Raw genomic sequence first — 20855 nt, 5'->3', positions numbered from 1 at the left:
TCTGGGTTGAGAGTTATTTTTGACACTTGTGCACAGTGATAAAACTGAGTTGTATGCATCTCAGAAATCTTAAATTGTAATCACTTGGCACTATTTAGGCTTTGAAACATTATACTCTGAATTAAGAGTATAATGCTGAATCAACTAAATAAAATATAAACAAAAGTCTAGCATGTGAAGGTTCTTAGATACAATAGTATCAGACAAATAGTTTTGTTATATAGCACTATTTTTTTTTTTTAGAAACTCCAAGCCACAAATCCAGTTAAATGGAATTTTGATCTCTGGATTGAATATATTGTGTATTTCCTTTTGTTCAAGTTTGAGCTTCAAGAGATGTTTCTGTAGTTTTAATATACCGTACTTTATTGTTTACTTTCATATTTTAACCCTTTCATTTTCTATATTTATCAGATATCTAATGTATTTCAGGTATGTTAGTAGTCATTAGGAATAGATGATAGGAGCTTTTTGTTGCAGAGCTGATGGACTAATGCAAAAAACAGGTATTGGATAGGAATGACAGCTGTGATAAATGTTAAGAAAGGAATGTTCAGAAGGCTGCTGTGAGAACATAAAGAGGGGATGCCATCTTATCGGAAAGTTAGGGAAAACCAATCTTAGGAAATGGAATGAAAACTGATCCAGTATGGAAGACTTAAAGAAGGAGTTTATTAGGCAGAAAGGGGAGGAAATACATTCTACATAGAGGAAATAACATGTGCAAAGATATTGAAATGAGAAATGTCATGTTCATGGAATTGAAGGTGCTTAAAATGTGAAGGAGAATTAGACTTTTTCCTGGTCCCTTATTTAGGTTTTCTAAATTCCTGCTATGAGTGAGACCATCCATTATTTCTCTTTTTCTTTCTGGCTTATTTCGCTGAGCATGATCCTTTCCAGCTCCATCCATGTTGCTGCAAATTGCATGAGTTTATCTTTTTTGATTGCTGAGTAACCAGAGACACATGGTGGGGGGCAAGGGGAGGACGGAGTAGGATCAAAACAAGGGGGGCTGGGAATTGTATGGGGACTATAACCAAGATGAAAATGCATACATTGTGCAAAAATGAAAAATGATGTGAAAAATGTATAAAATAAAAATAAAAAGATAATAAAAATGTGAAGGAGAATAGTTTCATTGAGACTGTAGATGTCAACAAGAGCCAGATCTTTGAGAGTTTATGTAAATTATGATTTACATAATTTACTTCCAGTTTTGTAGCCATGGAGGGTTTCTAATGGGAAGTAAGTTATGAGGTTTAAAAAGTCTAGTTTGGCAAATGAAGAATAGTTTGGAAGGTAGAAAGACTGAATGCATTGAGTGTAGTTAGGAAGCTATTATATTAATCCTCATGGGAAGTAGTGGTGGGGGTTAAGGTGATGTTAGAGGTGATGAAGAGTGACTACATATGAGAGAAAATTTGAAGATAAAATTTACTAGACTTGTTTGATATGTAGTGAAGTATAAAGAAAATCAAGGATGACTGTTTTCTGGTTTGAGAAACTGATTGACTACTGGATCCTTTTACTGAAATAGAACATACTGGAATAGCTGTATATTTAAGGAGAATTTAGCAGTTCAGTTTTGAACATGTTATGTGAAATTCATGGAGAGAACTTAGTAGAGAATCCTACTAAATGTCAACATTTCAAGGATTAGGCAAAGAAGCAACAACTGAAGAGTGGTAAGGAAAGTAGAAGAAAATTGGGAACATGGGGAAAAGTATTTCAAGGAGGGGAGTGCTGAGTTGCTGGTTTTTGATATTGTCATGCCGAAGATTACCAACATTCTTAGTCCAAGTTACTTATTCTTTTTTGAATTCCTCTGGTTTTGTCTGATTTTACTGTATCTAACTACACAGAATAGCTCAGATTTGGATAAACCGTGATCATACATAAGGTTCAGGAAATAAAATTTTTTGCTTATATTTCTAATGATACATCATAATAACCAGTATATCTTTTAAAAAAATACTAAATTATTTTTTATAGAGGTAATGTTAGTTTGCAACACTGTAGATGACTTAGGGATGTAGGGTCAGACCTCTTCAGATATATGTTAACCACACCATGCTCACCACCAAAGCACCAATAACCCTCCACTGTAGTCCTTGATCCTGTACCCCTCTTGGTCCGTGCTTTCTACTGGCCACTCCACCCCTACCCCCCCCTTCCATTCTACAGTCAAATTTTAGGATTTATTTTGATTTAGTTTTGTCTCTTTCTTTGCTTTATTTCTTTATTCCACATGTAAGTGAAATAATCTGGTATTTGTCCTTTTCCTTCTGACTTATTTTGCATAACATACTCCCCTTCAATTCTATCCTTGTTGCTGCAATTAAGATTTCATTTTTTTTCAAATAGATGTGTAGTATTCCATTGTGTTTACATATCATATATTCTTTATGCACTCATTGTTATTGGGCTCTTAAATTGTTTTCATAGCTTGGCTGTTGTAAATAGTGCTACAGTGAACTTAAGAGTGCATATATCCCTTCAAATTACTGTTTTGTATTCCATGTAGGAGTGGAATTGCAAGAGTATATCGTCAATTCACTTCCATTGACACATTCTTTTTTTAGATATAAGAATACCATGGTATATGCTTTTTTAGTCTTTGATTTTCATTTTTCACTAGGATGATGTCCTGTATTTTGCTATCCTGGTGCTCTGTTACTTGGTGTGGTGAAATATCATTGCTTTGCTGTTGAAGATTTTGGTTCAGATTCAAGCTCTGATTTTATTTGTATGATCTTGCTTAAGTCACACTTCTTTGATTGGTGAGATTAGCAATTTAGGAGATCCTGTACATTTGATTTACATTAACTTGCCAAGTATTTATAATTGAAGTCTCACTTTACTCTTAAATCTTACTGTTTTAGTGTTTTATATTGAATAGCTTTGCTTGCTACTTGTTAAGTTATATAGTGTATAAGGCCAGTCATATATACACAAACCTTTTCCTCTCTCCAATAGATATATTTACTTATTTTATAAACATGTGTAATATGGGGTAATCATGTACTTGTTATCATGCTTCTATGACAGACTATACCTCTTGGTTGATCTGTTTGTCTCCTTATTTAATTAAGATAAGAAAAAAAGGACTTTTCTGTTTCAAAAGTATACTAGCAGAAAATAGGTATTTGACTCATAGTAATAAATGCTAATATTGGCAAGCTGTCTTAAAAATAATTTGGATGGATATTCTCGAGCATCTTTATTAAGAAGAAAGTGAATGTTGAGAACATGTGGAGACTCAAGGGTGTCCTATTAAATATAGTTTTATTTCTAGTAATCACTAATTCAGGCTCACCATTGACTTAAACCACCTAGACATGATAGGCCTCTATTAGTGGAGATAGTCCCTATTTGATCCCTGGCACTTTTGGATTACACTGACATACTTTGAAACAAGGATTTTGCTCTCAGTTGTGAAGTACCTAGGTACTTACTGGTTGAGCCTTTTTGTCCTAATATGACTTCAGTTCAAGGGATGTACCCTTTATCTGTTGATACTTTCTTTTGAGAATCACAGTTATACTATCTTTAGCTAAAATAGTAATCCCATGGGAAAAGGCAACTTCTTTTTACTCTATATTCTTACCGTTCTAATCTATAGAAAGATACCTCTTCATGTAAAAGTAAGAAGGTTCATGGATTGTTTTTCAGAAACTTAAGAGTTATATCCTAACATAATTAATTTTATTAATCTGCACCAGTGATGGTTCTGGTACCTCAATTATTTGTTTGGTTTAGAGGTAGTGTATTTTTCTAAAGCCTAAGAAAGGAAAATCAACATGGTGCTGCTGTATCTTCAAGCCACTGAGGTCAGAGAGAATTGAAATCTAGTGTATTTTTTTCCCTGTTTGCTGTCATTTGTTAACTGATTTTGTCCTCCTGTAATTTTATTCCATTCTTTTTTTTAAAAAAAAGATTTATTTTATTTATACAAGAACTGGGTTACAGGCCAGATGTTCAGGAGGGTGAGAAAATTCACCAGAGACAGAGCGGGGAACATAACAGGCAGACTGATGAAATACGCTGCTGAGGGGAGCAGCAGGCCAGACAGGAGAGGTCTGCCTTGCTGTGTGGGACCCTCGCTGGTTGGCTGGGATCAAACTGGTGCTGCAGAGGCTGTGAACAGCTTCACAGCGCCGTGCTCAACTGCCTGCACCACCAGGGGAGGCCCCAGTTTTATTCCATTCTTTATAATAATGTCACTGAGGAAAGCCGATTTATAATAGAACTACTGTAATCAAGATGGGGACAAAATACTAATGATCCATAGAATCAATGTAATGGTTAAATAGAAGTTAATAAATAGTGGTTAAATAAAAATATTCCTAGTTCAAATGTTCTTTATACAGAGTATCATATCACCTCAAAGGAAATCTAAAGTTTGTCTTTGATGACAGTGTATTTCAGTACAACAAAAAAAAGAAAACTAAGCTTGCTGAAAGAAACATAGTAAAAGGGGGACAGAATTTTTAGCCTTAACTGTCAAAATGACTCAATATTAATAAAGAGAATTTCTTTTTTTTTAAATAAACAGAAGGATTTATTTATTTATGCATATAAGAACTGGGGTACAGGCCAGAGGTGTGGGGGGGGGGGGCGGTGAGAGGAGTCACCAGAGACAGAGTGGGGACCAGAACAGACAGATCCACTGAAGTACACTGCTGAAGGGAGCAGCCTGTGTGACAGCAGTGTTCTGCTGTACCATGTGGGTTGCTCCATGGCTGGCCGGAGATGAAACTTGTACTGCAGAGGCTGCAAATTGCTTCACAGTGAGGTGCTTAATCCCTTGTGCCACCAGAGAGGTCCCCCATAAAAATATTCTTAAAATTGAAAACCTATATAAATTTAAGACGACAGTTTTCCTGTCATCATTATCATAATGTCACTATCAACCAGTTTTGGGAGGCTTTTATCACTGAGGTATTTGGTCACACAATTTTATTTTTTACTCTAGCTTTTGGGAATACAATGATTTAAGAACTTATTACTTTTTATTATGGAAAGTAGCACATAACTTACATTTTTAGCCACTTGTAAATGTCCAATTCACTGCTTCAAGTTATGGTACTATCACTACTGTCCATTTTGTGAACTTTTGATCACCTCAAGCAGAAACAATGCAGGTTAAACAATAACTCCCACCAGTCACTAGTAATCCCTATTCTACTTTCTATCTCTGAATCTGCCTATTCTGGTCACCTTGTAATATATGTCTTTTGTGTCTAACTGATTTCATGTAACATAATGTTTTCAAGGTTCATCCATGTTGTGGTATGTATTCATAGTTTCATTCCTTTTTTTTTTAAGATTTATTTATTTATTTATACAAGCACTGGGTACAGTCAGAAGTGCGGGAGGGTGAGTGAGAGAATTCACCAGAGCCAGAGCGGGGAGCAGAGCAGGCAGAAGGATCGAAGTACATTGCTGAGGGGAGCAGCGGGCGGCAGGAGAGGTCTGCGCGCCATGTGGGATCCTCCTCCAGTGGCTGGGGAGCAGCCGGGGATCGAACCGGCGCTGCAGAAGCTGCTGGCAGCTTTGCAACCCAGCGCTCAACCACTGCGCCACCGGGGAGGCCCAGTTTCATTCCTTTTTAAGGCTGATAACCCATTGTAGGAATATACCACTCAGACATACATGTTTCTTTAATCCATCTTTTGATGAACATGAGTTGCTTTGATCTTTTGGCTATCATGAAAACTATAGCCATATATACTAGTTAACAGAGCGTCTGAATTCCTGATTTAGTTTCTTAGGACATGTATCTAGAACTAGAATTGCTGGATCATTGGTAATTCTGTGTTTAACTTCTTGAGTAACCACCAAACTGTTGTCCCAGAATATAGAATGATTTTTTACAAGATAGGTTCACCTAGTTTTTTTGACCTTTGGGCTAAAAATTTAAACAAAGAATCAAGTTGTGTTTTCACATTTTTTTTTCAGGTCTTGTTGAGACAGACATTGGGAAGGGGAAATATGGTTAGCCAATTTTTATTATTTTATCCAACAGGAATAATAATATATGAGCTATCAAAAGGTGGAAGTGGAGTTAAAATTGGGAAATTAGAATCTATAGTTCAATTAATGGAGTAAATCATATCCAGCTTCTGAATATTCATAGTTTGTAATATCTTTAATTCAATCTGGCTTTATTCTGTTTACCTGCTGTATGGGCTGACTCATTTTGTTTTTTTTTCTGCAATATGTTTTAGATGCAAATTAATTTTAGCATTAATAAAGCAGTGTATTTTGGGGGTGTGATCTAAAATAGATATTTTGTTTTATTATCTATACTTCTACTTGACTCTTATGTGTGAGAAATAACTTTATTGGTATTAATCTAGTTTAAATCATTACTGAGAATTTTTTTATATGAGATAATTTTGTTATGAAATCAGTATTAGGATTAGAAAGGGGCCTACTTTGAATGTCCTTAAATTCTCCCTAACATCCTTCTCAGGTTACTGTCTTCTTGGACTCTTTAAAGTGATATAAAAATATTTTTTGGGGAAAGGAGTGTAGTATAGATTGTTCTTGAACTTATAGGCCTTTCTGAAATTTTGCCGTAGAGAATATTAATGCTCTCACTTACAATGTATCATGTAGGATACAATTTTTCTGAGTATGATATCCTGAAATATAAACACATTAAGTTCTTAGACTTTCAGTGTTTAGTTTAACAAAGGTGCTCTTTTAGAGGTAGTATTAAAATATATATAATGCTAAATTAGTGATTTTTCACAATAATTTGATCCTTTAATTATTTCCACTTACACATATAATCAGGACTTTCCTCTTAGTTGGCAAAAGTAATTTTATGAAAATATAGGATTGCAATAAGAATTGACAGATTTCCTATTTCTTCATGACAGTCTAACTTTGATGGTGGTGTTCCTTCCCAATTAGAGGAAGTGTTTGACTGTGCTGATTACTTGCTGTAGTAGCTTGGAACCTTAGGACTCTAAGCATGTCTTTCCCACTCTATAGTTGTAATTTTTGGGTGAGAGTTTTGGCAAGTAGAAAATGAGTACAACCTCAAAAGAAAAGGGTGCCAAGGTTGACATGAAATTAAGGAAAAGACAGAAATGATAATGTTTAAAAAAGGCTATACTTTCTGAAAGTCTTGACTGTACCTTGTTGACCTGTATTCACTTGAAAAGAGCTTTTTTCTTTAAAATCAACTTTTCTGAAGTATAATTTACATAAAATAAAATATGCACTGTGACCTCTAAAAACATCTTTTCATTTAATGTCATTTTCATTAAAATGTTGATGAGCAAACAAAAAATGATTTCCTGCCCTGCACCATTGCCTCCTGTGCACATTTTCTTGTATCTCTTTTTTTCTGGTTACACTGATATCTTTCCACATTTATATGTTGCGTGTTAGTTTCATTTGTGTGTCTAAATTGTCTCAGTCTGTATGAATGTGGGTATGTGTGCAAGTGTGCCCTGCAATGGAAGGGCCTCCTGTCCAGACTTGGTGCCTGCCTTGTGATGGGCTCCAGGTGCTCGAAACCTAGAACCGGTATAAGTGGGCAGGTAAATGAATCACTGCAAATGATTGCTGATTATTAGGAGTGTTTTAGGTCTTTATTTAGAAGTTTGGTGATAGTTTTGTGCTATATGAACAAAATATGTCTTCAGAACCTAGACTTTTGTTTGCATCATTGAGCCTGTGGTAAAATTGGTTTCACGATATGTCCTTTCATTTAAAGTCTACTGTACTCATTTCTAATGTAAGTTTTGACAAAAACATACACTTGTGTAACCACCATTCAAATCAAGATACTAGAATGTTTCCATCAGAGCAAACCAAGTTCCGCCATTCCTTTTTTTGCTTGTAGTCTCTTTCCATGCAGACAGCCACTGATCTACTTTCCGTCACTATAGTAGGCTTTTGCCTATTCTAGAATTATATATATGGGGTTATACTATATGTATTCTTTTGTGTCTCTGCAAAATCATAAAAGTGCATGTTTTTAAGTAGTTTGATCTTTTTTATTTATTGCTGATGCTTTGCCATTATATGAATAAGCCACACCTTTATTTCTTTCCTTGTTGGCAGACTTTTAGGGTCTTCCAGTTTTTTGCTATTATTGATAAAGCTGCTGTGGACATTTGTGTTTAGTTGTTTGTGTGGTTAGATGTTTCATGTTTCTTTTGAAGTGGAATTGTAAATCATAGGGTTTTTGTATGTTTAGCTTTATAAAAAACAAATGCTAGTTTCCCAAAGTGACTGTAGCATTTTGTGCAGTGCAGTGTGTGAGAGTTTAGTTGCTCCACATACTACTAATTGAAGACTATTTTAGATTCACTGAGTAGAAATTGTGTTATGTACAGGCTCCTATTACAAGACTCCATGTATCTTTTTTTTTTTTAAAGATTTATTTTTTTATTTATTTATACAAGCGCTGGGTACAGTCAGAAGCACGGGAGGGCGAGAGAATTCACCAGAGCCAGAGCGGGGAGCAGAGCAGGCAGAAGGACCGAAGTACACTGCTGAGGGGAGCAGCGGGCGGCAGGAGAGTCTGTGCGCCATGCGGGACCCTCCTCCGGTGGCCAGGGAGCAGCCGGGGATGGAACCGGTGCTGTAGAGGCTGCGGGCAGCTTCGCAACCCAGTGCTCAACCGCTGCGCCACCGGGGAGGCCCTCCATGTATCGTTTAATAGTTTAGTAGTGATAACTGATTTGTTGCCATGTATTTTACATCTCCTTTGTGCCAAGTACTGTGTTAATGACTTTACCTACCTTATACTCTCTAATTCTTAAAACAGTTTTGCAAAATAGAATGTATTATCTTCATTTCACTGACAGGTATCTTGGGCTAATGCATTCTAGGCTTAAGATTTGTTTCCAAGTTTGATTTTTAAACTCTTGATTCTATATTTGATTTTACTTCAATATTTTCATCTTTTTCTCTCCTTTATTGGTGACAGTTAAAATGAGTATCACTCATTTAATATGCTTCCCCCACCTTTTTTTTTTGAATTCCCAAATTGAACTGAGGACATTTATGGACAATTAGAAGGATTATAAGCCCCCGGGAAAAAAATGAAGAAATTGAAAGGTCGGGTGTGTGTGTACATATGTGTGTGTAAAAGAAAGAGCATATATACTTACTTTTCTGAGAACAGACGTTAGTATCTAATAGATGTCACTTTCTTATGTAATGCCTTATTTGAGTTGTGAAAAATAGGGTTAAATGGCAAAGCTGCAGAAGTAATAGACTGAGAAGGCAGGTAGTGTTGAAAAATAGTGTAAGTCAGAAAGTTTGTTTTTATCTCCAGATCATTTAGTTGCTGTTGAAATGATTTTGTTTTATCACGTAGGAATCTGCCTATTTGCTTTTATTTAAAAATATATCCTAGACTGTTACTGTTTAATTGTATGTAATTTAGAATTGTATCATAGCCACTGGGTTGAATTTTATAGCAAAATTTTTATAAGAAGAGACTAGTCATTATATTTCCCAAATAGATAGTATACAAAGTCACTATTTTACAGACTTTTAATTTAGAACAAATAATCTTTTAAAGTTTGGATCTTTTAAATTTCTTTTCCATTTCCATTCCTGTTTTGCAGACATTTCAACCTGCGCATGAAGAGGGACACTTCCCTTTTCAGTGATGAATTTAAAGTAGAAACATCAAATAAAGTACTTGATTATGATACCTCTCATATTTACACTGGACATATTTATGGTAAGTTGAATCTTAAAAGATTTTTTTCCTATACAAGGAAATATAATCTTGATTATGATACTTCTTATATATATACTGGACATATTTATAATAAGTTGAACCTTAAAAGGAGCCCCTTTTTTTTTTCTATACAAGGAAATATATTATTTCAGAAAAGGTGAGATAAATTCTCAGGGAATTTGAATATATCATGAATGAAAGTGGTTTTTGAAGAATGAAGTAACGTTGGACCTATATTTAAATGTATGTTTAAATTTGAATTATGCAGTGTCTGACTTCAAAAAAGTATTAATTTTTACTTTCTCACTACCTCCAAACTGTTAGATTTAAAAAAATTATTAATGACTTCTATAATTTTCTGATCTTCCAAGGAAGAAATTAGCAGTAACTTCACTATATTTAATTTATAAATAAAAGGAAACTGAAAAGATCATCTTAACAGCCAAGAAATTATGTGAGAAAATCATTCATGGGAAAATCCTCCCAGGGCCTGCCTTTCTCAGAAGTGATTTGTTTATGTTCATAATTCTAACTAATTTCTCTTACTACACCAGTTTAAGAAGGTATTGTGGGGATGTGGGGCACACTTGACAGTTTAGTAGTATGGGAAGTATAGAACAATTATAGAACTAACGAGAAAGCTAAAATGTCAAAGTCTTCTGGAGGTATTAGAAAGGGACAATTTTGTACATTAATACATGAACTGATTCTCAGTTACTAAGATAAAATTAAATCATTTGAAGTTTCATTTTTACATATTAAATTTCACTCCATCATGACATTATGAAAAATTATGAGCTAAAGAAATGATTATTTTCTTATTGTACAAGATAAATGGTATATTTCTATACCTAAAATTTATTGCTTATAAATTAAACATACTTGATAAATTAGAAGATTTCTTTGTGTGTTCATAATCCTGTAACAAAAAAAGTTTTTTGTCAGTCTAGTTTTTTTATGTTAAGACTCTAGTTTTCTGTTATTTTCTTGATCTGTCTTGCTGGACAAATAATTTAGTAGTGTCTACCCTTCTTTGCTACATGATGGTCTAGAGAAGTACAAGACTGAATGAGTTTGCATATAAAGATTATGTCATTTAAAATACTGGTGTCACAGGCCCTTAGCTTTAGTCCATGATTAATTCAAAGTCAGGTAGTTAATCTACAACTTAGAGATTGTGGAAAAGCCAATTTTTTTTTTTTTAACTAGATGAGTGTAATTGCACAGTATTACAAATCTTCATCTAATATCTTATAAAGGATTGACGGTATACTTTCGTTTTAATTGCTTACTTATTTTAAAAATGTATTTATAAAACTTAAATTTGGTAAGGAAACTGGAACACTCAAGCAGAATATATGAGGTGGGAAACAAACCTTTTTCTTATGGTAATTAAAGCAAAATTTCAAAAGATACTTTTTATGTCTTTATTTTGAAAGTGTATGTTTTATCAGTGGATCTACTTGCCTTGTTCTATGATTAAATTAACTTAATATTAATTAATGACTGCATGCATGTCAGACACTGTGCTAGACTCTAGGAATGTGATTGTCAATAAGACAGATGTTCTATTTTTCATTGTTCCTGGCCATTGAATATGCTTTAACTAATACTAGTTGTGTCCACATCTCCAGTTCAGCTTGATATATTTTATCTGAAAATTAATTTCCCCAATAAATATGTCTTCAGGTTTTTAAAAAATACATAAAAATAACTTTTAAAAGAAGAATGAATTTAAGATTCATGTGTAAATTACATTTTCAAGAATTTGCTGCTTTCGTTAATAGGTGAAGAAGGAAGTTTTAGCCATGGATCAGTTATTGATGGAATATTTGAAGGATTCATACAAACTCGTGGTGGGACATTTTATGTTGAGCCAGCAGAGAGATATATTAAAGACCGAACTCTGCCGTTTCATTCTGTCATTTATCATGAAGATGATATTAGTAAGTATTTAAATGTTATCGAGTAAATTTTTGCAGAAAGGCAAGTAAATAGTTAAAATCATGTGGAGACAAACTAAATCTAAGCTGCTTTCTCTCTTATGCTATTAATCAGAATGGAAAATAGTTTCAAAAACAAAGTCTCAATTTAATGAATAATAAATCTATATAATGAGGCAATTTTCATGTCCATCCATGCCAGCCCTACTTTGTTGATATGATTTAACCAATTCGATTTGAAGTATGAGTCAAACAATTCTGATTGAACCAGAAATCCTATATTCCAATATTAACTAATTCTTTAATGCTAAAATGCCTTTGTGTGTATGGCCTACTGAAGCATCACTGTCGTCTTATTTAAATTTCAGTGTGGCTATTTCTAGAAATGAAGGGATATTTAGGAATTTTTATAATTTCTGAATTCTTTTAGTATTTTTTTTGTAATCTTAAAATAATGATTTTAGCTTTGTAGGATGTCAGACTTACCATTATGGATTTTGTCCTCTATTATGGTCTTTATGTTTGAAGAGTAGAAAGTGTATTTAGACTTCATCTTTTAATTCTTCCATAGTTTAATCACAAGAATGCTTTAATGAAATACCAAAGAAATACATTTCTCTAATTTATATGCTGCTTTTGAATACTTGTATGTTATTTTTGATTGTAATTAGACCAGTCTCTCAGTTTTTGCCTATTTTCTAGTGTTGGCAACTGCCTCTTGGATTCAGTTTTCTTTCTGTGACCAGAGATTTATTTTTGATGATTTCATTTTCTTCCCAAGTAAATATACTGAAAACCTTAATCATTTTTACTCTTTTATCAGTTCTGACAATTTATGTCAGTCTGTCCAACTAAAGTACTGCATAATTGCTTAGATTACTCTGTACATGTTTGAGTGAATTTTTTGTGTCTGTATTTTCAACAACAACAAATGCCAGGGGAGTCACACCAAGTTGAGGTAGGATTTGATGAAAATTTGGCTACCGTCTTCTTAATACTGTTTCTGCAGATGTAGCCCTAAATGTCTGAAACCGTGGAAAATGATATTGCTGTTTTGGAGAATCTTCGGAAATGGTTTCTGAGGCTATATGAGAAATAGTTTTGGGGAAAAATATTTAATAACTTTTTTAGGTGTTTTGACACCCAGTTAAATGTGATGTAGTTATCAGCTTAAAATTCATGCTTGTTCAATACTGTATTTAGGTAGTTAAAAGCATTCTCCCCTGGGACATAGATGTGTGAACAATTATGACCAAGTAAGAATACCACTTAGTCCTCTGCCCCTTGGCACAGTATAAAGAAACTTGGAAAATCATTGTCTCATAAACTATAGTGTTAATCTTACTAATATGCAATAACAATATTCATGATTATATGATTACTTGGGCTCACTAGTTGCAAATAGTGTATGTACCTATGTACCCTTTTGTGTACTACTTCTTTGAGAGGCAAAGACCTAAGTAAATTTTCCATGGTGTACTTACATAGAGATATTTCATTTCTGAATTAAAAAAAAATATTTAAATATTTATTTTTATTTATTTATGCATACAAGAAACTGGGGTATAGGCCAGAGGGGATGAGAGAATTCGCCAGAGACAGAATGGGGAGCAGAACAGGCAGATCTACTGAAATACACTGCTGAGGGGAGCAGTGGGCAGCTGTGCCATGTGGGTTAGCTCCCTGGCCTAGGATTGAACTCATGCTGCAGTGGCTGGTGATAACTTGGTAGAGCTGACTTTAACCCCTGTGCCACCAGGGAGGCCCTGAATTGAAAAAATATATGAAACTGCAGAATAAGAGTGTTGGTTTAATTCTTTTCTTTTCAAATGTGTTTATTTTCCTGAGTGTGGTATAGCAAAGTCCATATGAGACTTAACTTTGCCATGGTTCAGTGGTAGGGCTACTTTCAGTACATATTTTAACCATAACTATACTTGTTGCTTCTTTCTGTGGTGCTTCAATGGGAAGAACCCTTATTTCTTTTTCTAAAAAATTTAGATGGCTAAACTGTATTTAACCATTTCAAGGTAAAGTTCTCATTCATGTAGAAATCTCCTCATTTGTGGAAACTTTCATGATACTGCTGCTAAAACCTTTAAAAAAATCAGTTCATTCCATAATGTGTTTTTGAAAGAGGGCAGAGAGAATTTAATTCCAAAATGTTAATAATAGCTAAATTGTTAAGTAATATACTTGGAAAAAGAAAAACCAAACAAGTAAAACAAAGAAACATCGTGAGAAAGCATGTAGTTAAACAAACCTGATAACGTCATTTCACAAATAACAGGAAATTCTAAAGACTGTCACAAAAAATGTTCTAGTTTATATAAGGACCGGAGCATTGATGTTTGCTTTTATATATTGAGTTGTAAAAACAACAGACAGGTAGGCAATTGGAAGGACTGAGGAATGGCGTGTTCTGATTGTTAGGCAATTATTTCAGTAACAGTGGTTTAAGACGATTGAAAACATGCTTGAATTTAGAACTCCCCGAACAATACAAATTATTGATTCATCTCTCCACTGTTTTAATTCATATGCTTTATACTTAGTATCGATCTTGAATACTGAATTTTCATAAGCATAATGACAGTATTTGAAAGAAATATAAAAATTTAAATGTGTAGTGGATGCTGTCTTTACTTTTCTCCCTAGTTACTCGCTAGGAAAATACAAATTTGTTGCTCAAAACAATTCATAGGCAGAAATGCAGAAAACTGGAAAGGGCCATGAAAAATGGTAGCTATTTTAAAGATAATATGTAATTATCAGTAGAAGTGTAAGATACTAAATAGGGAACACAGTTTTAGAAATCAGATAAGAGACGTGAGGGGTTTAATTCTTTTTGGGCAGAATTTAGAGAAATACAAAACTTATAGCAGAACTGCCTCTTATAGGTAAACCAATAAATAATTTAAAAGGGGAAGAAAAAACATGCGAAATGGTGGAGTATCTGCATACTGAGCACAGGGAAAGATTGTTCCTCTTTGCAGTGGAGAATCAAGAGTGTTTGTCAGTTTTTGTAAGAAGACTGGTGCCTTCTTTCCAAACACCCCAAATTCAGATGTTTGCTGAGGGTGATATAAATGACTGTAAGTTCAATGTATAAGTTCTACTCTAATAATGGCTTTCTGACTTTAATTTGGCCATTCCTTTTATTAGTTTCATGATTCTTAGTCATCTATACAATGTTAGTGACCTTATGAATCACGATGCCTGAGGATATTAGTATAGGTCTTGAGCCCCTCAAAATGCTGCTTCTGGGCCTCCCCGGTGGCGCAGCGGTTGAGCGCTGGGTTGCGAAGCTGCCCGCGGCCTCTGTGGCGCCGGTTCGATCCCTGGCTGTTCCCCGGCCACCGGAGGAGGGTCCCACATGGCGCGCAGACCTCCCCTGCCGCCCGCTGCTCCCCTCAGCAGTGTACTTTGGTCCTTCTGCCGGCTCTGCTCCCCGCTCTGGCTCTGGTGAATTCTCTCACCCTCCCGCGCTTCTGACTGTACGCAGTGCATGTATAAACAAAAAACAAACAAACAAATAAATAAATAAATAAATGAAACATGCCTCTATTTAAAAAAAATAAAAAAAATATAAAAAAATGCTGCTTCTGAAGAGGCATTGTCCTCTCCGAATTATTACAGAAAATGTTAAATTCATGCTTTAAATGATAAATTGTTTATCATTTGTAAATTTGGAGATTAGATAAATAAACTCCACAAATAATCTTGCTATTTAATTTTCAAATATTACTCTAGGAATTAATGTGGATTTTACTGGTTTCAGCAACCAGAGGGTTTCATGGTTTTAAAGGTGACCTTGTAGATTAACTACTTCCATCTTTTTCAGGGTTTAATCCATGTGTGTAGGTTCATAGAAATTGGCATACATAGTTGGGACAATGCACAAGACGTAATATTTGTTAGAGAACTGAGGCATCACATAAGTATAAGTAAAAAGTGAGAAGGGAAATCAGAATTTTGCACTGTAATTAGAACTTTGTGATCTTATGCTAGTAGCTTACTTTTTCTGGGTCTCATTTTCTTAGTGTAAATTTCATTTATAACATATCTTAGTTTTGTGTCAATGCTGGTAAACATAACTACATTCTTTTAAATGCTTGCTATTTTTTGTGCTTTTTTTCATTGGTAAATGTATTATTTACCAACATATCAACTAAATGCACACTTACATTGTTTCCTTTTTTTTTACTGTTAAAAATAGCTTAATTATACATTACTGTGCATAATTTTCCCCTTCAGCATTTGCATAATTGTTTGCTTAATATTAACTCCTGAAAGTAGTGTTGTCAGACATTTAAATTTTGGTTTATATTATCAGATGACTCTATTAGGAGGTTGTACAAATTTATACTCATATACCTAGAAATTTTATATTGATTTAATAATATCTTAATATATAGTCTGTAGACATATTTCTTCCAACTGCTCCTCCAAAAAATGTCCCATTAAAAAAAATACAGAAGGGGCCTCCCCTGGTGGTGCAGCGCTTGAGCGCTGGGCTGTGAAGTTGCCCGCAGTCCCACATGGCGCTCAGACCTCTCCTGCCACCCACTGCTCCCCTCAGCAGTGTATATCCTCAGTCTGCCTGTTCTGTTCCCCGCCGTGGCTCTGGTGAATTCTCTCACCCTCCCGCGCTTCTTGACCGTACCCAGTGCTTGTATAAATCAATCAATCAATCAATCAATCAATCAATCAATCAATCAATCAATAAATCTTTAAAAAAAATATAGGAGTCAGTCAAGGTTCACCATTGCAGTGATTGTTAAATCTCCTTATTTTGCATTGATTGAATTTGGTGATTCATAGCATGTTATTGGAAGGATTACACCACGTTTTAACATGAGTCATCTGATAGCCAAGGCAAATCTAATCTGCAGTTATACAGAGGGAGAGAGATGCCTTACTGGGAATAGTGAGGATGGGTCTACTCCAATTACTATGTAGTGAGAAGTGGGTGGTTTTTACATGGCTCTGTGGGACAGAGAATACGAACTGCAAATATTCCCCTTTTCTGGAGTGGATGATTGAGAGTTAACTAGAGCTTTTTCCTACTTGAGGTGGTATCACAATATATATAATTTGTATTTGTGCCTTTCCAACAAAAGTAATGGATTGGCATTCAGAAGAACTGGAAGAAAGGCAGTAGATTTAAAACTGCTCTTTGTTTTAAATAGGCTGAATATTCCACACTAATGATTCATTCTTTGTGAAAGAATATGCTGTTTGGCCTTTTCAGGGTAACTACAGTGCATCCTATGATTTAGCATCTCAATGAGGGCTTATTCATTAGTTGAACAAAGACTTTTTCTAGAAATGGGGATTATATTGTCAGTAATTTTAGAGGAAAAATGTCATAGTCCATTTGCATAGTTAATATGGTTAACCTGGGACAGTAGGCACTATTAGGAATTTTGAAAGTATATAAGAAAAATTTTATACTTGATCACTTTTTTTCCTTTCAGGAGAGTTTTGTGCTGACTGAATTTGAAGAATATAAAAATACTTTTTCATTGCTTTGGAAATATATTTTTATCCTAAATATCAAGCTTTTAAAAAAGGATGTATAATTAATTTATGATAAATAAAATAGAATTTACAAAGAAAAAGATTCCTTTAAAATATTGTAATTTTTGAGGTTTCTAATGCTGTAAATTATAATGTACTAAATAAATAGTTTTATTTTTAAATTCTGTACATTTATAAATAGGAGTTTTAGTATTTTGACAACATTTTTTAAAAGACATTAAAGAACTATAATTTCTCCCATTGATTATTAAGATCACTTTGCATGGTTTCAGCTTGCGTGCCAGTTTTATTACCCTTGTAACTAGGCAGTGTGAGCCTGCTGTTAGTTAACTGGGTGAATAGGTTTGGAAATATAGTATCATTGCCAGGCAGTATAAAGAACTGTTTAAGGATACAGATTTTGATTTTTGAGTGAGAATAGTCAGAGCTATCATTTTCTCTCCACCTTCATTCAGCTTCAGGCTGAGTGATAGTGAGTTCAGTTAAATACGATTTGGTTGAGAGTTGGGAGTGGCAAGAGTCTAAGGCAAAGACAATGGAGAAATTATAGTATTAGTTGACTGTGGGATTTAAGGTGAATTAGGAGGAGAAAGAATATTCAGTGGTAGTGAGCACTATAGTGACCTTGGTGGAATCAAGGGTGTTACTGGTATTGAAGGATTGTTGGAGTTTAGAGATAATGTTCTGAAAAGATGAGTGGTAGAAAGTAGGATGTAGAAGTTTACATTATAAAGAGATTTTAGTTATCAGTAGTGATAAGTTCAAAAGTATGACCATAAAAGTGAGAAGTTGAGGTAGGAGAAAATCATTGGAGAATAGGTGATATGAACGTATTGGAATGATCATCGGCTTGAATGTTGGAATCACTGAGTTATTGAGGGATGGTGTTGTGAGTTAGGAGCTAGTAAGGTAGTAGACGGTAGTAGTGACGTGGGGGACAGAAAATATCTACAATAAATTGGAGTAGTTAGTGGTATATAGACTCATGACTGTAAAGGCCAGGTTATGATGAAAATAATCCTGATGGTCCCAAGGCAGAAAGTGGTAAATAGCTGTGTGTGTTTAGTGAAGTGATGGACAGGGGAATGTCTTCCTAGGAATAGGAAGGGTTACTAAAGTCCCCTTGATTCCTGCAGGAATCATCCTGATGAGGGAGGAATGCTGCAGAAAGATGCTTTTGCTTGCTAGGTGATGAACCAGGGAGGTGGTTTTCTGAAGTGTAAGTACACTCTTTTGGGGGGTGGGATAGGAACATGGCAATCTTGCTGCAGAATCTAGGCCATCATTTCACTCTTGGGAGGTCTGTTAGATGGTGATTTTTTTCCCTTAAGTTTCTGCTGGCTTTTTTCCTACTGCTGATTAGTGGCATATAGGTGGTGTACTTTTGTTTCAGGGCAGGAAGAGGGGCAGCCCAAACCCCGCAAACCTGCCTATTCTATATAGGGTTCTGCCATCCGCCGCATTAGCACAAAACATGAGTCTTTAATGGGAAGGAACTTTAATACAATTAGGAAACAATACAGGAAAGGCAAAGAATCTAGTTTCTAAATCAAGCACCCAAAGTTACCCGTCCCCTCGTGGGTAAAACTCCATCCAAATGGGATTGGCCCAGAGCAAGGCCCCAAAGCCTGCTACAAGTCTAAAGCATCTTTCAGTGGGGACCCACAAAATAGGGTCAGAAACAACAAGACAAGCCCGGAAGGAAAAGGGCAAAATCAACATCAAGATAAAAGCTGCCATTATCTCCTCCCCATGGGTCTCACCCACATCTGTGTCACCTAGTCCACGACCAAAAGACAAGCGCAGTTTCTTCACGTGTCTCTAGGCTCCATGGCCTCCTCCAGGTCTCCTTCTGGCTCTCCATCCTGCTTCCTTCCTCAGTTTCCTCTGCAGCTTCTTCTCTCCCTGCTCAGCTCCACCCTCCATTTGGGTGGGGAAGGGAACCTGGAACCTCCCCCTTTCCTGGAGATCACCCTGTTACACTTTTACAGTGGTACTTGTTTAACTTTTGATAGTGTGGAGGAGTGGTAGAAAGAAATCCATTCTAGTATCAACTATAAAGACAATACCACAGATATGTATGTGTGTATATAAATCTCTCAGTTTTATGTATTTTATCAAGTAGGTAAGAAACCCATTAGAAAGTATTTGTTGGATTACTTTAATTACCCATATTACCAGTGCCTATGGATTTATGACAACAGAGGAGCAATATGTTTACTTATTAACATTTAGGAAATATTTTTGTTACTGGGATGCTATATGATAGGGACTGCTGATTATATATTAGACATGTATTTTCTCTTTTGGTTTCCCTTCTCACTACATTAAAGAATTCTAAGATGGTGGCATAAACTTTTAAGTGACTAAAGTAATTTGATAGCTACCTGGAAGTAGAACCAATTGAGTTAAGGATGAATTAATTATTGTTTTATTATAAAGAGAAAGCAAATGATGAAATAATTGTTGGTTTGTAAGACATCACTTGAATTAAAGAGTGAATAAAATTACTATGCAATGGAATGTGTTTCTGTGTCACATTTCCTTGAGGCCAGTTGGTATTCACTCAGGGGCTTCAAGCCAAATATATTATACTAGCCTAACTGTAGTTCATATTGAAGTGACTTTGTACATTTGTAGAAGAGGAAATATAATGTATTTGAAGGGAAAGGTATAAATTACAAAATGAAATAAATTGCTCTCTATATTCAAAGTGGGAAAGTTAACCTCAGAATAAAGAATGATTTTTCTCCATTTTTAGAGTTCACAAATCACATAGATCTTTCTTACGATCAAAAAAAAAAAAAAAAAAACCAAAAAACAAAACCAAAAACTGATTTTTTTTGAGGGAGAACTTAGGAACCTGCCATGCTTTAAAATTAGACTTCTTGCTTAATACCTGTCCCAATAAGTACTCAATAGGCATTGATGGCTTTTGTTAATTATGACAGGAAATTTTTTATTTATGAGATAATTGGTAATACCTAAAACTGTGACATTAATGATGTTTCTTCTTTGTGTTTTAGACTATCCCCATAAATATGGTCCACAGGGGGGCTGTGCAGATCATTCAGTTTTTGAAAGAATGAGAAAATACCAGATAACTGGTACAGAGGAAGTAACACAGGTAAGGATTTTGATACTGGCTTGTATTTTAAAAATGGAAATGTACTTGGGAATATATTCCTGTATTAAAATAGTATGTTTTAGCATTTCAGAAAGATCTATACTACTATGGGGAATTTTTTTTTTTTTATTACTGAAAGAGGTCAGGCAGTTTGCCTATAATAATGATGTGGTGCTGAGATTTGAATACAAATCTGTACAACTCAAAACCATTACTTGTTCAGAATATATTGCCTTACATGTTTTATCCTAAAATTAAAAAGCATTTTAATCTGAACATTTTTTTTTAATAAATGTAAGTATTTATGATTATATGAATATGAGGTTGATCAACTTCCCTGGTTTGTGTGAGATGTCCCCAGTTTTACACAGAAAGTCATGTGTCCCTCAACATACTGATAGGATTAGTCACCCTAATAAAAATTGTAGTACTTTTGATATTTTAATTATAAGATTTTGCCATTTGACTATTGTTCCTTTATTCTTTTTTTCATCTCCTTTTTCTTTAGTCATAGGCA

General features: G+C 34.7%; 1 protein-coding gene across 2 annotated transcripts in view; it reads left to right on the top strand.

The window, feature by feature from the left end:
• The window catches only part of ADAM10 (ADAM metallopeptidase domain 10), a gene marked incomplete at both ends in the record, with an annotated part of 90210 nt that overhangs the window by 32687 nt on the left and 36668 nt on the right, over positions 1-20855 (top strand). For both annotated transcript variants that reach the window (XM_084240835.1, XM_084240834.1), the window contains 3 exons: positions 9606-9724; positions 11512-11670; positions 20238-20338. In XM_084240835.1, the coding sequence (XP_084096961.1) occupies positions 9606-9724; positions 11512-11670; positions 20238-20338 (379 nt within the window). The remainder of the gene's footprint in view (positions 1-9605; positions 9725-11511; positions 11671-20237; positions 20339-20855) is intronic.

This window comes from Talpa europaea, assembly GCF_964194135.1.
Source record: "Talpa europaea genome assembly, chromosome: 8".
In the NCBI taxonomy this organism is placed as follows: Eukaryota; Metazoa; Chordata; class Mammalia; order Eulipotyphla; family Talpidae; genus Talpa; species Talpa europaea.
The sequence above is the reverse complement of the archived record's forward strand: the minus strand, read 5'-3'. Positions and strand labels throughout refer to the sequence as shown.